This window comes from Semicossyphus pulcher, unplaced genomic scaffold, assembly GCF_022749685.1.
Source record: "Semicossyphus pulcher isolate SPU_LCO1_2020_fin unplaced genomic scaffold, fSemPul1.0.p SCAF_15, whole genome shotgun sequence".
Classification (NCBI taxonomy): domain Eukaryota; kingdom Metazoa; phylum Chordata; class Actinopteri; order Labriformes; family Labridae; genus Semicossyphus; species Semicossyphus pulcher.
The window spans coordinates 855775-876463 of record NW_027211659.1 but is presented as its reverse complement, the minus strand read 5'-3'; the positions used below and the strand labels follow the sequence as shown (position 1 = coordinate 876463).

Sequence of the window (20689 nt, the reverse complement as noted above, 5' to 3'; positions counted from 1 at the left end):
ACAGCAGGGACACGTGGATGTATTTGGGGGAGGGGCATGCAGAGACGTCGCTCTGTCTCAGCAGGTGTAATTATCCCACCTCAGCAGAGTCACAGCACGAGCTGATTGTCTTCAGTCAGAGGAGACAAGCTGAGAGGAAAACGCTGCTGCAGGACGACCTCGACCCTCCAGCTCATCACCGGCACTTAGACTCTATTGTTTAGTCCTGCACGCGCACACACACACACACACACACACACACACACACACACAGATACACTCTAAATGCTTGACCCAACCCCTGGTGGCAGGTTAAACTCCAAGATTGTTCTGCGCTGCCTCACCTCATCAGAGCTGAAACTATTTAGAGAGGCAATTCAAAGGTGTGTGTGTGTGTGTGTGTGTGTGTGTGTGTGCTACTTGAAGTTGATTGTCCTGTGTACCCTGTCACATGAGCTGTATTATTTTACTCTTCATGGACGCCACAAGGTTTCTGATTGACAAGTTTCTTGTCCATGGGTGAATACATTTGATGTACTTTTTATTTTCTGTTTATCTTTATTGACATATTTTAAACAACATCTAAACAGTACATGAATCAATGTAAAGGTAGTTTCTTAAAGCCACCAGTTAAACAGAAAACTTTATTACCAAACTAATTCAGATGATCATCTGGAGCCAAAGATCCTGTGGCACAGAGTGAGCAGTTATAACGTTGTTAGAAGCCTCTGGAAACACAAATCCACAATAACCTTCTGACTCAGTCATTTAAAGCATTATTGTAAGCGTCTCAAAATGATTCGGGTTGAACTGGGTGTGGTTATTCTTTGATATTTATAAGATAAATCGCCCACCTAATTCCCTAAAAACGTCCCTTTTATTGACTTTATATTATACCTGTATACACGGCTGAACATTCACCTATAACCTGTTGTTATAAAAAGATAAATAAATAAGTTGTTTTTAAAGAGCCTTTAAATGATGTTTGAATTCTTAATGATGCTTTGTGTCGACAACGAACCTTTAAATGTAACGGTTTGATTTCAAACAACCTCCACAAACCGTTACAACCTGACCAACACAGCTAACCAAGCTAGCATGAGCGCTGCCAAGCTAATCAGCTAGCATCTTTCTCCCTGTTGGCAACTTTGATGTAGTCTGTTGTACTTTTTTTAACGGTGTGATTCATTATTTTTTAGAAATATACCAGAACTGGGCCGCTTTGTGCACCCAATGAACCAACATCTGTCTGAAGTCTGTTTATGTATAATTCCTCTGCTCATTTATGTAATTATCGCGTAGCATTTTCAAACATTGTCTTTAGAAACAATGAAGAAAGTAAACTTCAGAGACAGAGGGACTTACTCTCTGTGCAGGCTCATTGTTTTGCTGCTAAACTGGGACTGTGCAGCTTCCAGTAGCTCTAATAATGTGGTGCAGGAGAGAGAGAGAGAAAGAGAGAGAGGGAGAGAGAGAGAGAGAAAGAGAGAGAGAGAGAGTCTGAGCTGCTGGCCGAGTTCCTGTGTGAATTACTGTCACTTATTAGCAGCTGCTGTGGCTTTACGCACACTTTTAATTGATTGGCTGCTTGGAGCAAAGCTTGGCCTTGCTTCAACATGTGTGACTGTGTGTGTGTGTATGTGTGTGTGAAGGTAAAGAGCCATAAAAATGTCAAATAATAATGTCATGCAAATGAAAACAGACACTTTTTTTTTGAATTCACAAATTTTAATTCACTTCAACGCTGGATGAACTTAGATTTCATTGGAACTGCATTTGAGTCAAACCCTGATTCCTGTCATACAGAAAAGCACAATGTTATCGTACGAAGTGACTGATTAAAAGGCAGGACATGTTTGAGTGTAGCAGCCGATCAGGACAGTCAGACAAGAAGACGCCATCCAGTCTCAGATATTGTTTTAACATCTTGTATATTTTTACACAACTGCACCAGACATGAAACAGAAGAACAGTTTGAATTCAAGGGCTGTACCCGACTCAGGATTTTGTCAGTCGAATCAAATTTTCGATCTAAAGCTTCAACTATTCGTTATTTTTTCCAGACCAAACTCCTATTGAAGCCTTAACCGGATAAATGATTTCTGTCAGCTAGTGAGCTAAGGCTAGTGACAGTACACTTCATCTGTACCTACCAAAGAGTGTCAGAGAGACACTGATTTCTTTTACTGAAACCTGCTTTATTATATGTTTTACTGGATTAAGTTACCAGGCCTGTTGTTTTTGGCGAGATGTCCTCTGCGGTAAAAATCTAGTGACCAATTTAGGAATTCTGAATGTATAAAATGAAACTGATTTAATTTGTGTTTTTACTAGTTTTAATTACCTGGTGAATGAAACAAATTGAAGAAATCCTGGTCCCAAAACAAGCTGAGCGACTAGAAACAAGCTAGCGGCAGCTCAGCTCACAGCCCAGCCTGATGCCACCTGTCTGCTGAAGGCCATTTGAGAAACATTGACTTCAATGTAAAACTGCCTTATTCTTTGTTTTTACCGGTTTTAATCACCAGATCTGTTTGTTTTGCAGACAGGGAGACCTGTGTGGATAATTTGGCTCTGGAAACAATGAAGGAATCCTGACCTAAAAACAAGCTAAGCACAGGAAAAACAAACTAGGAGCTCAGCTAGCAGCCCCTTCTGACGTCTACCGAACAGCATTGAAGAAACAAGGAATTAAAGGTAAATTTAGTCCCTTTTTCGGTCCTTGTTTTGAAGAGGGGGAGACGTTAGAGGATAAATCAGGTCTTAGACGGCTGAAAATCTCTTGAATGATGAACACCAAGATCTTAACCAAAAAACAAGCTAGCACTTCCTTAGCTTGCAGCCCCTCCTGTGTCCTGTCTCTGCCAAAGAGCATTGTAGAAACACTGATTTTTAAGGTAAAGCTGTTTTCTTCAGTGTTTTGTGGGTTTTAAACAAACAGTCTCTTTGTTTTGAAGAGGGGGAGACCTGTGTGGATATTTCAGCTCACGCTAAAACTGTAATCGATGAACACTGATGGTCACTTTGAGATGAAAGTTTACAGGCTGCCATGCTGTTGCTGCATTAGTGCAGAGATTCGACTGACAAAATGCGGGTCTACTTGGGGTCTTCTCTACTGCTGATTGGAATCGTGGTCTTTTAGTGAGCAGCCCTGATGAATTCTTTTTAAATACTTGTGATTGAATCCGCCTGGCACATTGACATGAACTGATTTCACTGAGTTGTCCTAAAGAGAAACAAAAGAACAGCACTTTTCTGTTACTCCAAACTGGCTCAAACACTTAAAGTCACTCAGCAAAATAAAAAATAAAAGTATATCAATAACAATTTATCCCGTGTCGGGTATTTACAGACATCAAAAGTGAAGAACAGAGTCAAACCTGCCACGTTTCTTTAATGGCTCAAAAAAGTAGATTGTCATCAACTGCAGCAAAACAGCAGTTTCGCTTTATTATTTCTCTTTTAAACAAGTCTTATCTATTATTTTTTGGAAACAATGATAAAAAAATGGCATAATACAACATGACAGGATTTTTTTTATACCCAATAACACTCAGTAACTGCTTCTTTTTCTTTTCTTTCACCCTCCGCTCCGTTTCGTCCTCGTCTTTCAGGGCAGAGCGCTCGTAATGTCTCCTGTTGCCCAAACAAACCGCCCAGCTCTGAAACCCAATATTTAAAAACCATGGAAATAAAAACTAAAAATAGCACGCAATGACAGCAATCCTAACCATAATAACAACAATAATAACAATAATGATAATAATAATCATGGATAAAGATAGCAATAAATAGGGTTGGTGAAGTTTAAGTGCGGGGAGGTGTGGTGAAACACAAGACTGTGGGCTTCAATTAGAGAGAGGAAGGGGGGGAGAGGGGGAGACGGAGGGAGGAGAGGGAGAGTGGAACTACCGCACATAAAGTGACTGATTGTTTGGTTGCTGAATCTCCGCTCTGTCCTTCCTTTTTTTGACATTTTTCTTTGCTGCATGGACTCGGGTGTTCCCAGTAAAGGGTACGCAAACCGAGTGTCCCTCCACGCCACATCCGTCACACATGATTTGTCTCTGCCAAAGTAAAGGAGACAAGAGTACATCACATCCACAGTGTCTTTGTGATCAGTAAGTGCTAGATAGGACTGGTAGTGATTCTGGAGTGTGTCGGTGAGGCAAGGGCGAGGATTTCAGGGGGTTTTCTCCTGTTTTTCCTCGATGAAATGAAGCTCGTGGACAGAGAGCGAGCGCCACGGTTCATCCAAGTTCTCAGGCAGGCAACAGCATTAGCAACATCAGTGTGTGTCCTGAGGATTTATAGGATTGTAAAGGTCCTGGAAAGCCCCAGATCCAGTCTATAAATGTCACTCAACAGGGCAACCGTAGGAGGGCGTGTTATGTGACTGTGCTCAGATTTAGAAAGGAGGAAACAGATGAAGTCCCGCCTCCTCGGAGTGGCTTCTCTGGCAGATTAGGAGAAAGTTTCGTGATGATTTCGATTGTTGAGATTTCGTTTTGTGTCTCTGTAAATTGGAGGAATGAGCAGCAAAGTCTTAAAGAGAGTTTGTTAGTGAATTATTTTTGAAAAAAACGAACTTTCACAGTTACACAATGACCGCTGTTTCATAGCACTGCAAACCTGCTGAGGTATTTCACTCCTTAAATCAGGTTGTCACAGATGTCTGTCTGAGATTGTCACAATAAGAGTCTGTGCAGTAATTCAGCCTAATGGTTATCCTGCGCCTACAGAGACATTTAACTCTCACACAGTTTCTATGCAGCCTCATCCACTCCCAACCATTTCTTTATCATCATCTGTTCGTTATCATGTTTTCTCTCCGTCCTCTCCTCTCTGTGAGTCAGTCTCTACCTCTGGTAGTCAGCCTGCTCTCTTGGACTGGACGAGGAGCTCCCGGGGGCCATAGGTCCACAAGGCCGGCCGTGCCCCTTGTCCTTGCCTTCCTCCTGAGCGGAGTTGCTCCCTGAGGACGACTGGCTGGAGTTGGAGCTGGAGGAGGGCGGAGGTTGGTTCAGCCCCCCTGCGCTCCCTCCGTTCCCCTCTGTGGACTGGTAGATCTCCTCTGCTCCATCCTCGCTGGACTCCGGGTCCTCTGAGCCCGAGAGCAGCTCCTCTTCTCTGTACTCGCTGACATCCACACCTCCGCTGGCGGCAGCCCCCTCGCACAGCTCCTTAAGGCGGCCGTGGTGCTTGACATGGTAGCGCTGATTCTGGAAGAACTTTATGATGGTGTGTTTGGGCAGGTCGAGCTGTGCTGACAGGGTGTGGATGGCCTCCTGGTCCGGGTACAGGCCAACATCCTGGATGAAGCTCTGCAGGATTCCCAAGGCCTCCAGGGAAATCTGAGAGGATACACAGAGAGGGAATGAAAAATCAAACCCACTGACCCATGCACCACAATCAAAGCCTTAATATGATAAGTGGAAGTAACCACAGCGATGTCACCCATTAGTTTGTGGACGGCTATTTTGTAGCCTCAATTTTAGGACCCAGAAGTCACATATTTGGACAAGAAGGTGGATTCACATTGCCACGCCTCTTTTCTGATTGACAGGTCGCTGTGGAATTGATTTGTCAATCACAGGAAGCTACGCCCTAACGCATACCCAACTTCATCATCTTATTTTCCTCTGAACGGGAGCACGAGCCCACTTCTTACATGCAGATCAAAATGAAAAGTTGTCACTATTCGTCTTTATGATGGTCCTGGATGGAGAATAATTTTACCTTGGTGCGTGACCGTGGCTTCTTGTTGCTCCCAGCGCCTCCTCCCACACCGGGTGGACATCCTCCTCCTGCACCTCCTGCTCCCACATTCTGTGACCCCTCCTCGTTCACCGGGGCAGATAACGGCTCTTCGCGCATTGGAGAAAGGCGGTGCTCCTTCATGGGGGCTGGAGGTGGCCGGTGGAGTGCCTGACGAGACAGACAAAAGAGCTGATTAATGGGGCACAGTGACCCCTGATCAAGACTGCAGCCTACAATCAATTACACTGACATAATGAAAGACAAATATGTTTATGGATGATCGTGTTTAAATCAATCTAATGCTATGATAGCGAGAGCCTTCATTCTTTTTACAACAGGAAGCTAAGACATGTTTCTTTTAGATCATTAAGTTGATTGTTCATTGATGATGCTTTACAGTACTTTACATTGGTATAAAAAGTGTCACAAACAATATGTAAAAATACCATCTTATGCACTGGTGGAGCGTTTCTCCTGCAGAGTCCTAACGGTTTATCTATTCTGCTACAAAAACCTATAAAATATTGTTCATCAGCTTTTAACTTCTTCCTCTTTTTACATGCAAAACATGATTTATAAGGTATGATCAGTTTCTGACAGTTGACTTCCATGCTATAAAACCACCACTAACTGTCCCCCCGTCCAGCACACAGTAGCCGGGCTGCAGGGTGAGCAGAGGGTGAGAACAAGCGTTTCACAGCTCACAGAGTGTCACGGTCTATTAACCTGCTCCAAGGCTGGCAGGCAAACTGTTTTCTATCCAGGATACCTTTGACCTAATGTGTGTGTGTAAGATTAGCTCTAGTGAAACGCCAACCACCTGTCTGCCAGGAAGTCTCTTATTTACAAACTTATGACACCCCATCACTATTTAACCAGCGCACTGAAAACCTCTGAGAGGACAGAGGGTAGAGGCAGAGGGAGGACGGAGTAATGTTATTATTTGGGATTAATAATTAGAGTAGGACGGTAACAACGGGGCTGCTTCTAGTTTGATAGTAAATGAGATTTAAAAAAGGCAAAACTGTAGAGAAAATGTTGACTGACTTTGTAAATGCATTGACAGTTGCAAAACATCAGTTTTAGGATGCACACAAAGTTTATTTGTATTTCTCATAAAGGGAAATCTATTTCAAAAGTTTGCTCGAAATCATAAACTGCAACAACATCTACACGGCAATGGAAAAAAAGGAAAAGAAGTGTAATTATCAATGACAGAAAAATCATGTTTAGATCGTTTTTATGTAACAGAATATCAAGGTAATCTTATAATACTTTGGCTAAACAAAAATATATAACTATAGGAAATATAGGCACATCAAATCAATGATTTGCAATGTAAACTTGAGTATCATCTGCATAAACTAAGACACACATTTGTACCATTGGGAGCATATAGAGTTTGAACAGAAGAGGCTCGAGCATTGAGCCCTGTGGAACTCCATCTTTTTCTGTCTTTCTGATTCTGCTAATTCTGCCTTTGTTTTCACAAGTTTAAAGGTTTCAAAGCCAAAGTGCTCACATGTTTATTATTACCTTTACAGAATTACTGCACAACAAATTGTGTTTTATAGTCGCAGTTTTTAAATAAAATGTTTATATGCAAATTTGGAGAGAAAAAAAAGAGAAAAGGCTATAGGTTAAAATTCTGATATTGATTTAAGGTGTATTGTTGTCTGTAAATAAATTATAGCTTTTACATAATTGTAGCTTGCCAGCTGAGGGTCCTGAATGGCTGCCAGGTGATTGATTTGTCTTTGAAATTAACCAGGTTGATTGATCTTTCAGCCTGAGAGACCAAACCCAGGGCAAAGAAGTTACTTTATCGGCTGCTGGTGAGGCAGCAGTGCACATTTACAGACTGGAAAATAATGAAGTTTGAATCATGAAAGTGTATCTTGATGTTTGTTGCCTAGAATCGTTAAATAATCTGAGTTAAAACAGTTAAACAAAAAGAGCTCAAAGTTTAGCAGGTTTTAGGCAAAATTTAGCAACAGGAAATTTAAAAGGACGCTTGAGAAAGGCTATGAAGAGAGAAAAATAGAGATTATAAATACAGACAATGAGGGTGGGTGTAGAAATGTGTTTGTTTTTCTGATGGGTGGAGCAGATCTCCCTGACGGAGTGGGATCCTCTGGCTGTCATGACCGGCAGGAGGGCTCTTTGACAGCCGCGATGAGGGCCGGACGAAGTGTTGGGAGGGAAAGTGGGGCTTTGGGTTGTTTGTCAGGAGGTAGTGGCTGTTGTGAGAGCGTTGCGGTCGTGTCCCGCCCGCTCGCTTTAAGAGCAGGGAGGGGTTCTCCCCACTGGAATGCCCAGCTATAAATCTGTGGCGCATTAAAATTAAAGGACCCACATAAAGATAATAGTCATTCGCTTTTCTCTCCCTCTCTTCAATAATAACAGGGTATTACTTAAATAATATTGAGGGCAGGCCAGACCATGAAATTGGTCTGATTTCACTCGCAGGGGTTTTATTTTCGGTGGGGGGGGGGGGGGGGGAATGACCGATTTACAGGAATTCAGAAGGTTTTCTGACATTTTTCTCCTTTCCTATAATCTTCTCCTTCTTTCAAACAAAGTGACTTTTTTTTTAGCAGCGACTGTGAGAATGCTGGAAAACCCAGGCCACAACAAAAAGATATTTGCCCTATTTGCCCTAATGAGGACCACACATCACCACCACAAACATCCCCCATACAAACTCACTGAGACACTTAATAACTAAATTGAGGGTAAATCGTGCAGAGGGATTGCGAAACCGACCGTCTCCACCGCCCCTTATTCACAGACCGTCATCATTTCTGAGCTTATGTGGGCTGACAGCAAGGACTCTTGGATCAATCGGCACACACACATGCATGCACACATACGAGGCCTGGTCTCCCTCATGCAGTAATGATGATGTTAGAGAGCAGAGCCAAACACACACACACGGCCGCCTGGCTCCTCCAGAGTTCATCTTTCTCTCTCTCCTTCAACTCTTCCTTTCATACCTTTAATTTTTCCCTTTTCAGTGCCTTCTCTTCTACACTTTCTCCTCCCTCCGCCCCCCCCCTCCCCCCTCCCCTCACCTCTAATGCATCAGGACACTAATGAAGTGGGCCTCTGCCAAGCCAACATGACTCCACATCCAAATCAGCCCTGAGCTGGTGGATGCCAGGAGCCCCAACCCCCACCACCCTCCCTGCGACCTATTCTTCCTCCGCACCCCTCCTCTCCTTCAACTGCCCCTTCAGTCACAGCTGACTGAGGCTCCTTCCACTCCTTGTGCCCTTTGACCTCTAACGTCTGTCTGCCACACGGCTGTAGAATCAGCAGACAGCAGATATCGTCTGTTACAGTCGTGCGTACGTCTACCACACTCGAGAAAACTTTTGAAAGACCTTTAAAAGTCTGACATCTAAAGACAAAGATTTTGCAAACACTGCGTATCTTGCAGATTTACAGACTACAACTAACTTCCTGTTGAGATTATTTCCCATCATGCTCCTGGTGGAAATTTACAAGATGAATCACCAACAATGGAGCAGAAACAGAAGCAGCTTTGGCCACAGCTGCCGTTTGCGTTAGCTGCTGTAACTGCGGCCATAACAATTGCTGGGTTAGCATTACAAGCTAACAGGCAGCTAGCGAAGCATTTCCTTCTTCCTTACTTTAAGCAAACGAGCGTCCGAATATGACGTCGCGTTCAGTGAGGACACACTGACAGCAGCCCTCACAGGAGTCCCCTCCATGTTTACTATCTGCCCTGTTTGCTGCTTCCTGTTTGGTGCTGCAGAGAGCGCTCCTATTGGTTGTTGTCAATGTGCCGCTATTTTGTAGAGCCAAGACTTAAATCAACATTTTAATATTCAGATAAAATCAAACATATTTAATATAATCTGGAGTTTTAGGACAGAGTTTTAGATTTCTGCAGCGTGCACTCAAGGAATGATTTTAGTCCAAATCTAAAAAAAACAGAATTCACTATAAGAAGTAGTTTTAGTGTCTTTTAACTTCCTCTAAACAAAGCATAGAAAATACAACTGTAACATATCGGTGCATTTTTTATCCTTGCAAAAATGATGACTCGTGTGTTCAGTGTCGTCTTGCAGCAGATAATCGACCTTTCACTGCTTGGGAACATAAAAACCAGGTGATAATCATTAAACTGATCTGCTCCTTTCACTAAATATGATTATAAACTGCACAACAGCAAACATTAGTCATATGTCACAGAGAGGAGACTTCCACCCCGGGGACGACTAACTAGAAGTGCAGCCACACCCCTGCACGTCACCGGACAACCAGTCGTCTAAAGTTAGAGACTCTGAAGGATATTTGACCTTTTTCTGATTCTCTCCCCTCGTCAGGACGACAAAATAACTTTACGTGAACGTTACTGTCACAAAATGATTCACATGACTGTTCTCTGACCTGCTGCGTCCGTGGGTCGCTTTAATGTTCGGTGAGGGAAAGATGGTGGTTTGGGTTAAACGGCCGCGTGTTTAAGGGCAGGCAAAGATCATGGTCGTAGTTAAAAGGAGGCGCAGAGTGGTTGGTTCAGGTTAGGGAAGGTTAGGGACAGATTTTGGTTACAGTTAAAAAAAACATTGACTGTTTAAAAGACAGAAACATTAAAGCTCCTGTGAGCAGTTTTTTTCTGGTTATGAAACAGACTGAAATTAATTCTGATGACTATATATGAACTACGAAAGCAAACCAGACCATCAGCGACAAGACTGATTATTTCTGTGTAGTTATCTTAATGACTAAATCTGCTGGCGGGGGGGTAGGTGTCAGACGAAGTGATGAACTGCACGCTGCCTTCTTATTTTCCTGGGCATATTTAAAATGAGTGATACATTTGACTGTTAAAGAAAGGGTTCGATTTTTTTGTTAAAAAACACCATTTAAGCATGAACAGGACAAAATCAGCAAAGAGACAAGAGGTACGGCTTTGTCCACAGGGGGCGCCAAAATCAACACAATTTGGATGGCTCCGGTAGATCGTCTCAGTCTGCAGCCTGAAAGCTGTCATGGCTCTTGCAATGGTTCCTGTTTTTTTCCACTGACAGGCTCAGATTGTTTTTCTAAGTGTGTGACAACATCACAGAAAGGCTCCCTGCAGAGGAAGACCTCTGTGTTACAGAGGAAGAGGATTTGTTTTAACCACAGTCTCACACAAGCTCCAAAACTTTGCAAAAGTTGAGGCTGCAGGAGGACGAGGTTGGGAGTCGGAGTTCAGAGACAAAACAATCTGAGCCAGTCAGTGGCAGAAAAGTACTTTCACTCTCAGCTTAATAAATACATTAAATATTACACATTAAACTGTTCTCTGTGTGAGAGGGTTTAAATTCACGCTACCTTAACAAACTACGATTGTGAAGGGCTGCTTGAAAATTCAAACAACAATAAAGGTAATAGACCGCACATGAAGGAGCCTTTTTATGCATTAAGATGACTTAATAAAAGACTTTAAGAAAGAATTCTTTAAGAGTTTGAATGGAGGGCTTTTCTTTTTAGTGAAGTATCTCACTGTTTGTGCTTTTTAGCTGAATCCTTCTGTGGTTGTTATGTGCCCTCTTTCTGTAGTCCTGCAGGATATTTTAGATGAAGCTAGTCTTTACCAGGGCGGCACAGGGGTACAGTGGTTTGTGCTGTTGCCTCACAGCTAGAAGGTTCCTGGTTTGAATTCCGCTTCAGACGTTGGGGGCCTTTCTGTGTCTCTTTCCCGCCGGGTACTCCAGCTTCCTCCCACAGTCCAAAGACATGCTCGTTAGGTTCATTGGTGAATGTGAGTGTGATGGTCTGTCTCTATGTGTCGGCCCTGTGATTGACAGGTGACCTGTCCAGGTGTAACCCCGCCTCTTGTCCAATGACAACTGAGATAGGCTGTATATAGGCTGAACAGATGCAGCCGAGCTGGACCTGATTTTAACCTGTTTTCAACATCAACGTTGATATCCTGGTTGAGGCTCAGTGGGGAAGTCGACCAGAGTCTCTCTCCCTCTCTCTCTGTCTCTCTCTCTCTCTCTCTCTCTCCCTCTCTCTCTGTCTCTCTCTCTCTCTCTCTCTCTCTCCCTCTCTCTCTCTCCGTCTCTCTCTCTCTCTCTCTCCCTCTCTCTCTCTCCGTCTCTCTCTCTCTCTCTCTCCCTCTCTCTCTCTCCGTCTCTCTCTCTCTCTCCCTCTCTCTCTCTCTCTCTCTCTGAGTGCACTGCAGTCGAATGAAAAAGTTTTCTTTTAAACGTAAATCAAGGCAAATTAAGGCGCAGAACTATGAAAGAATTATACAACATGAAATATTCATCTTCTCCTTAATGAGCTCTGGTCCTCCTGGGCCCTTAACTATGTGTGTGTGTGTGTGTGTGTTTGTGTGTGTGTTTTAGTGTAGAGGGGGGCAGTGTGCGACCACCAGAGACACCATTAACACAGAGATAAATATGTAATGAAGGAAAAATCACTTTTCTGTTAGTTTTGTGCATGACTTCACCTTTTCCTGTTAATCAGTGTGTTTTTATCTTCTCGTTCTCTCTCCATCTGTCTGTCTGTCTGTCTGTCTGTCTCTCTCTCTCTCTGTCTCTCTGTCTGTCTGTCTGTCTGTCTGTCTGTCTGTCTGTCTGTCTCTCTCTCTGTCTCTCTGTCTGTCTGTCTGTCTGTCTCATATTGGAATAAGCGTGTGTCCTTGCGATTCCTGATTCAGGCTCAGGGAGCAGATGAGTCACTTCACATTTCTTTTTTCTGTTTGTAAAATAATGTTTCTTTGATGAAAAGCTGAACACACGTAACGTTGCTGAGGCGAGCTGGGAGAGCAGCTGAGTGTGTGTGTGTGTGTGGTCGTGTCAGTGTGTACACGCGTGCACAGTTTGCATGTTGCACATTTTGTTCGCTCAGCCTGTGTGTGGTATTCATTCCATTTATCTGCAATTAAACAATTAAGTTAATTGTGGTTTGCCAAAGAGCCCAAACTCCACCCTGCACCAGTGAGAGAGGCCACCGGGATGCACTGAAGGAGGGAGAGACAGACGGAGAGAGAGACAGAGAGAGCGACAGCTAGGTTCTCTTAAAGGGACGTGTTTTAGCATTATGTGCAAGAAATGGCGGCAAACGTCGTGTCACGCTGACCGAGGGGAAGTATTTAAATAATGAAAACCAATGACCTCTGATAAATCTGTCTATTGATAATTAATGATTCTATTGAAGCATTAAATTATTATTATGATGTTATAGTTGCTAATGCATCTGGTTATGATCTGTTAAATGTTTGATTTCAGTTAGACTTCCACCTCTGCATAATGTACAGCCTTTACATTATGCAGGAGACGTGGAAGAAGATTTTTAATCAATTTGTTCTCAAGTAAAAAAGCACTTTAAAGAAAGCACGCAAAAGTCCAGAATTTTAAATCTTACTTCTCCTGAAGTCGCAGATTTGACAAAGATTTGGATCATGAATCTTTTCTTCTAAACAAAGACTCGAAACACGGTGAGCCAGCGACGACAAAACCAGGACCATAGCCTGTATAAAAAGATGGCCGACATGACGGCTCCCTAAAAAGCCGAACCCTCTCTGTCGCCCCCTGCTGACTGGCTGCAGTATAGCTCATAAAGCCCGCCTCCTCCGTGTTAACAGATGGGACATGAGTCAAACTATAAAATCAAAATACACGTCAAATACATTTTTCTCCAACATGGTTTCTGTCATTATAGTTAGTTCTTATCTGCTGATTTATGTCCAAGTGTTCATTTTTCTGACAAGTTTACTTTTAATTAGTTATTTGATGCTATAAAAAGGGGGCGTGGCCTCATGATTGACAGCTCTGTGGACAAATGGGGCTCCTGCAGCGTTCTGTTCCCGAGTAGCAGAGTAGAGGAGGAACGGCGAGAGGAGACGTAACTAACACTAACACTACAGTCATTGAACTTTCCATCAGCGTGAATATCTGCTTCAGACCGACACAAGAAGCTATTCTGCTGCAGACTGAGCCCACCTGAGGGCTCCAACACGCCAAGGACACCTGAGGGCTCCAACACGCCAAGGACACCTGAGGGCTCCAACACGCCAAGGACACCTGAGGGCTCCAACACGCCAAGGACACCTGAGGGCTCCAACAAGGCAAGGACACAAGGTCAAGGTGTGTGTCGGGTAGAGGAAGGGGCGGGACGTCGATAATGCGGCTCTACCAGCCGATCTCTGCTGCACACACTCTGGATACAGATGAGCATGAGAGGGTTAGCTTCACTTCTGTATGCGACTTTGTGAGTCTTTATAAAGAGCCATTGACCTGGACCCTGAAACTGAAGCAGCTGAATGGAATGCAGCCAGCATTAACAGCGTTATTTACACCTGTGCTTTCCCTGCTGAGACGTGTCATAATGTCTGCTGTCGACGTTTTTCGGATTTCTTAAAAAGATTCATTTTCAAGATGTGAGGTTGTTTTTTGCAGCCTGCAGGGAATCATGTGATCTTTTAAAGGGCCGCTCCACTGATTCTGCTCGTTAACATCAGTTACCTCATCGTGGGAAGAGCTGCTTCAGTGGTGAGAGCATGGTGTAATGGTTTTGGTGGGAACTTTCCAAACTCGGAGAAAGTAATACCTGATGATGTCATGGGCTTGGACAGGAAGTCTGCATCACTGAATCTGTGTGTAGAGTTAAAAAATTAAGGGCGTTTTTGTCGAATGAAGAGTAATTATTGAGTTGCATTGTGGGAAATGTAAGGTCGGGGCTTTACCCACATCGAAAGGGTTAAGTTCCTTCAAGTCTTGTGGTGTCCATGGGACCTTTATGTGCAAAAAATCTGCCATATATCAGGCACAGTTTGTCTCTCACCATTAACTACTGTGCATATTTTTCCCCATATTTCTGTCCACTGAAATGGGCGGGGACTTCTCCTCTCTATAAAATAAGGGACTAAATGTAAAAGTCATAAATGTCTGCCTGTCCTGCACTCATTTTGACCGCTCTTATTTATTCTACTTCCTGTCTCTTCACTGAAATAAAGAGATTTCCACCGAGCGATCTGTCGCTGCAGAGAGAGGACGACGGGCACGGCAGTTGTTACTTCTTGTTCTAGTCCACCACTCCTGGGGTCTCAGCCACGGTGAGCGGTCTCACACACACACACGCACGCACACACACACACACACACACATAAACAGTCCTCGACTCGCAGCAGAAATCAATTTAGCAAAAACAATAAAGAAATAATTTATAAGGGCAGACTCTGCCAAATTAGCTGTGGGACGCACTTAACTGCTAAAGCCGTATGAATAAGAGCTGCGGAGCGAGCACCAGGACCGTGTCACTCATGGAGAAATGTGATGCTGCTGAGTTTACTGACATGCACACACACACACACACACACACACACACACACACACACAAACAGCACCTGCAGACTTAATACACACAGTCAGCGATCTCCCAGAGCCCCCAAACATGCAGAAATGGCTCACGCTACTGTACATAAAGTCCAGTCCAAACACGCACACACATGACTTGTGTGTATATTTAACAAGCGGTAACCTCCAGGGCTGAGACATGAAGCCAACGCAAAAGCTGCAGTTCCTCTGGTGTCCACTAGAGGCTGCCTCCAGCAGTGAGTCAGTCCCCATAGAGCCCCATGTTAAACTTTACAGCAAGTTCATTTCTCTCTTCATGACAACTGTACGGGGAGAATCTTTATACAGCTCACCTGTTTACATTATATTAAGGCTTAAAGTGATGCAGCATTAGGGGCGTGGCCTCTTTGAGTGACAGCTGGGAGCTGCTAGCTGTCTGCTAGGTGTCCCCTCAGCTAACTCAGTCACTGAACGTAACCTCTGGGCCGTGTTTGTGCTGTTGGAGCCTTTTGGAGATTTGTTCATGTAAATATCAGACAGATAATCTGTGTGTGCGCTTTATTGGACTAACAGACGTCCAACACGTCTCACACACTGTTTCTATACCCAGTACTTTATTTATATGTTAGCACTGATTAGCAGCTGTCTGTGTCTGTGCTCACCATACCTAGCCTCGTTCAGTGTTCGTCACGCATTGATTTATTTGTGGCGGCCCGTGCAGGGAGTCAGGACTGTTGTCTGCCAGCTCTCTGTGAGTACGCTGTGTTCCACAAGCTCTCTTAGCTTCTTTAATCCAATTAAGAATTATATCCAGTCAGTTACCACAACAACTAGAATCATACTCTGTGGGAGACACTATGGTTAGCTAGCTAATGAATTAGCCACGGGCACAGACTGTTTAGATTTGATAACGTGGCATTTGCTAACCCCTCGGTCCTGTCAAGCTCCACCTTCGTGTCCAAATATGGTCACTTCTGGCTCCAGAAAACCAACATGGCTGCGGCATTATAATGTTGACAGGCCAATGTGTGACGTCACAGCGGCTACCTCCATTATTTACACACTCTGAGGGAGTTACAGTACAACTAGTCCTCTGCGCCACATCCATTTTTCATGTGTATTCTGCGGTTACTTGTTACAGTTTTAGAGACCCTCTTATTGTCCACAACACAAAGGAGCGCTCACATTACCCACTATCAGTATGAGACTTCTGTGTGTGTGTGTGTGTGTGTGTGTGTGTGTGTGTGTGTGTGTGTGTGTGTGTGTGTGTGTGGCAGATGGGACACGTGTGGTCTGTGGTGGCAGGCTGGCTGGAGCCTGAGGTTGGTGGTGGCTTCATCTGGGACGGAGGAGGAGGAAGAGGAGGAGGAGGGGGGTCTGAAGACAGCAACACACACACCTCGTTTCCCATTAATAAATCACCCGTGTTTCACCACAGCTCTTCTCCCGGTGTCTCTCAGGGTGGGGGTGGCGGGGGGTGTGGGGGGGTGGAGGGGTTACAACATGGGCGTTATGAGGGTGAACTTTATTTTTAGTCTTTGCTGGGAGTGTTGGAGGAGCACAGGAATGTGTTAATGGTGCCACCACAGCTTCCGCCCAGTCTTCCCATCAGCCTTTAATACACGGCTCTGACTGGGAGGAGAGGGGAGGGGGGCGGAGCCACACATCGACCCGTAGGAGTCGTGTTGAAATGCTACACGGGAAGTTACAGCCTGGTTCTGATTTATGGCAGATGGTATAGACTGTATGTGGTGGATAATCGCTTCATGTTCAGGAGGCAGGATGAGCCGGTGGTTTCACAGACTGTCTCACATACGGAGGAGCTGTATGTCGTCCTGTTCTGATTTTGGCTTTGACATGTGTGGTTGACCCTGACCTTTGACCTTTGAGCGGTGTAATAGTAGGACGTGTTTACATTTTAAAGTTTTGGATTGGAAAAGTATTAAGGAACCAGCGAGGAACTTCCTCAGCTGCACAAAAATGTTTCTTGCTTGATGTCGTTTTGTCTTCTAATAGTTTTTGTGCCGAATGAAACGTATGAGGAGTAAGAGCTGACGGATTAGAGGTCACCTGACTGATCAGCTGACCTTTTCTGCATGCTTTAGAATCATTGCTTTACTCTGCTTTTTGTCCTCAGACAGCAACACTCTACGGTGACCCACAGCGGCAATCGTGCTGCAACAGTGCTCTTCGAATGGAAACTGTTTGCAGCGCGATAACCAAAACACTTACAGACAGAATCGAATTCCTGACGACCTTTATTATTATTATATTTTAATGGGTTGGACGGCCACGACCACCCAAACCCTGTATTTCCCCACTGTGTTTACTGGTGGTGCACTGCCACGTGTAAATCATCGCCTAATTGACAAATTGAGTTTATTTACTCCAAATCAGTAGATTGTACTCTGTTTGAAATGTTTCTTAGGTTAGGGCTGCACGGTGGTACAGTGGTTAGCGCTTCCGCCTCACTGCTAGAAGGTTCCTGGTTTGATTCCCGGTTCAGACGTAGTGGGCCTTTCTGTGTGGAGTCTGCACGTTCTCCCCGTGCGTGCGTGGGTTCCCTCCGGGTACCAAAGACACGCTCGTTAGGTTCATTGGTGACTCTAAATTGCTCGCAGGTTGTCTGTCAGCCCTGTGATTGACTGGCGATCAGTCCAGGTGTAACTCCGCCTAAGTTACTAAAAACTTCACCTGACTGATGGTAAGACCGACCTCAGTGTAACTGTAGGTAGGTGGAGAACGCGGCTGCAGGTCTGGGCTGGTTTTTGGTTTTGTTTAAAGTTTACATACATTTTTTCAACATCCTTTGATCCCTGAAATTTGTTCTTAAAATAAAACCTCAAACAAAACTAACGTGTTTGCAGGATGCACGAAGGATGAGAGTCGGCCACTTCAAATTAATAGCAGATAAGATTTCATGTAAACAGCTGAAGAGTCATAAAGAGACAGACAGGCTTCAGTGTGTGTGTGTGTGTGTGTGTGTGTGTGTGTGTGTGTGTGTGTGTGTGTTACAGTAATGACAGAGGCCGAGACGTCAGTGTGTGTGTCCTGCATCGATCCCCCTCAGCCCTCCTGCAGCCTCTGCCCCCTGCCCCCCCCCTTAAAAACTAATGGGGCATTTCCTCCAGTGCCACACCACCCAGCAACACTGTTTACTCTTCACTCCGCTGGGGCACGCACAGACACACAAACACATGTGCACACACAAACACACGAGCACACACAACCAGATGAAACAGTGCAGAACATACTTACAGCGAACGGATATAAAGAGGAATTAATAACGATTATGTAACGACGGGTGTGGTGCGTTCGGACGGAGACGCAGAATTACAATTGTGCAGATTGGACACACATTTTAAAGTCGTAGAGACGCTGCTGTTAAACTGAGAAGTTATAAAACGTAGTTAAGTTAAAAATGTTTTCAGCTGATTTCCCAACAAATCAAATTCAAACATTAAAATCTTCTTTAGTTCATTTCAGGCCGTTTTCATGTGACGCTCTTTTCCTCCTAAATAAACAATTGTTTTCCCATAACGAGCCAAAAACATTCGTTAGTCATACTGATTCTTCTGTACAGTTTTACAGAAGCAGGTGGACGTGCATCCATACATTTTAGTAACTCTGTTTCCCCGACATATTGAGTACATTCCGGTTGTTTTCTGGAGATCTCGACTTATTTAACTGAGATAACAAGCTGGTTTTCTTGTGATCGTTTTCTGTGGATGTAGAAAACAGACCAACAGGTTGCTCACTGATGTTACAGAGCGGGACATGCTGCCATCGCCCCCCCTCTGAGGTCAGTTGAGCCTGTTTCTGTTTGTTTGGTGCTTTTCTAACTGACACCTGGCGTGACTGGTGCAGCGTTGTGACCTCGAGATAACCAGATGAATAAACCACGGGAAAACAATCGTAAATGACTCGTTATAAACGGAGTAAATAAAATGTATGGATGCATGTCCGCTTAGGGCTTCCGTACAATTTCAAGCCAGTTGTACTTTTCTTAAGAATTCACATTTTTATTCTTATACTTCACTGCAATATTGTGCTTTTTATTTCACTACATTATACTTTACAGATTCCGATTAATAAATAAGTAATTATGTATTATTAAAAGATAAAAATCACAATTTATTGATCCCTTTGTAAAATGTACAAGCTACTCTCCAGTTTATATAAAAAATAAGCCTCAACATTACCAACTGCAACTTTCTTTTCTAAGCACGTTGATGTTTCAGTGAAATAAAAGGATCGAGATTCTGCAGGAAGTTGTTTTACTTTATGTACTTTTTGAATGTTCTTATAAAGAATATATTTATTGTTCTTAAAGTCTTATATTTTAAGAAAGCAAACATGTTTAATGGCTGACATTTGAGCAGAAGCAACATTTCTAAAGAGCAGACTCATGTGTCTACAGACAACAGAGGGTTAGCTTAGCTTAGCTTAGCTTAGCTTAGCACAAAGAGATAAAACAGGGGGAACAGCTAGCCTGCGTCTGTCCTTCCATCTAAAGCGTATTATTTAATAAGGTAAATGTTGTTTCAGGACAAAACTGGAACCTGTGACGGGTGAGTGAGGTCTGACTGGCACCGGTGGTGACTGTATAAAACCAGCAGGTTCTCCGGGAAGGTTCCTGCTCACAGCTAAGAAATGTTCTGGCACAGAACCGTCTTGTGAAACTGTCAGTGTTGCATCTTTGATTGTTGAATGGATCTCTTCTACTAAATGTCGAACTCTTCCTCTAAGATACGTTGCAGGTTTGATCTCGCTCCACCACTGGAGATGATTAAGAGACGCGTTTGACAAAAACAAGATCATAACAAAACGTAAATAAAACACATTTTCATCCCCGTACGCACCTACAGTGTTCCAGTGGAAAATAAACTTTTGCACACGGATCCAAAATCAAATCAGGACCGTCAAAATACATTTTTAGGATGTTCGTATGCGGCGCTGCGGCAGGAAAAGGTGTTTACAATCAATTCCCACACATGTAAATATTGTGAGGTGAGGTGGCGTGTGCAGGAAATCTGTTTTCAATGCAAACCGGAGATGCATTTTAATGCCAGGTGTAAATATAATCCTGCATCTGGACGTGCAGATATGAGCAGCTGTAAACACTCTGACGTCCGGCTCTTACCTGCGTGTCCTGCGGCAGGTGGAGGACGGTGTGCAGCCTCTCTGTGTGATGGTGTCGGGACTCCTCCTCGTACGCCAGGTCCCTGTCGGCCTGCGGCAGCGTCAGGAACCTCCGGATGGTGCACAGGTTCTCCCACAGGGTGCGGTTCTCCGGGCTGGGGTTCTCCTTCCACCGGAGGAGCTCACACAGCCAACCCTGGAGAGGAGGCGCACGGACAGGGAGAGAGGAGGCCGGGTTAAACAGAGAGCTCGCACATGCAAGCTAGATGAGAAGTTTGATACCACTCTCAAGTCTGTACAGCACATCTAAGGCTACAGCAAGTTAGCTTAGCTTAGCATTAAGACTGAAAACAGAGCTAGGCTTGCTTTCTACAAGGGTACAAGCTCTAAAGAACGCATGTTATCTTTTCATTTGATTAAACGGTTTAAGGATCGAGGATTATTTTAATGCTCTATAATCTGTTGATTATTTTCTCGATTAATCG

At 44.0% G+C, this 20689-nt stretch overlaps 1 protein-coding gene across 3 annotated transcripts in view; it reads right to left on the bottom strand.

Moving 5' to 3' along the window:
- Positions 1-1705: 1705 nt before the first annotated feature.
- satb2 (SATB homeobox 2) overlaps positions 1706-20689 on the bottom strand; it is a 57641-nt gene continuing 38657 nt past the window's right edge. For 2 of the 3 annotated variants that reach the window (XM_069663183.1, XM_069663181.1), the window contains exons 12-14: positions 20206-20400; positions 5719-5928; positions 1706-5333 (exon numbers count right to left, since the gene is read on the bottom strand). In XM_069663183.1, coding sequence (XP_069519284.1) covers positions 4839-5333; positions 5719-5928; positions 20206-20400 — 900 coding nt within the window. In that variant the 3' untranslated portion in view covers positions 1706-4838. The remainder of the gene's footprint in view (positions 5334-5718; positions 5929-20205; positions 20401-20689) is intronic. The other variant, XM_069663180.1, reaches the window with a different exon arrangement.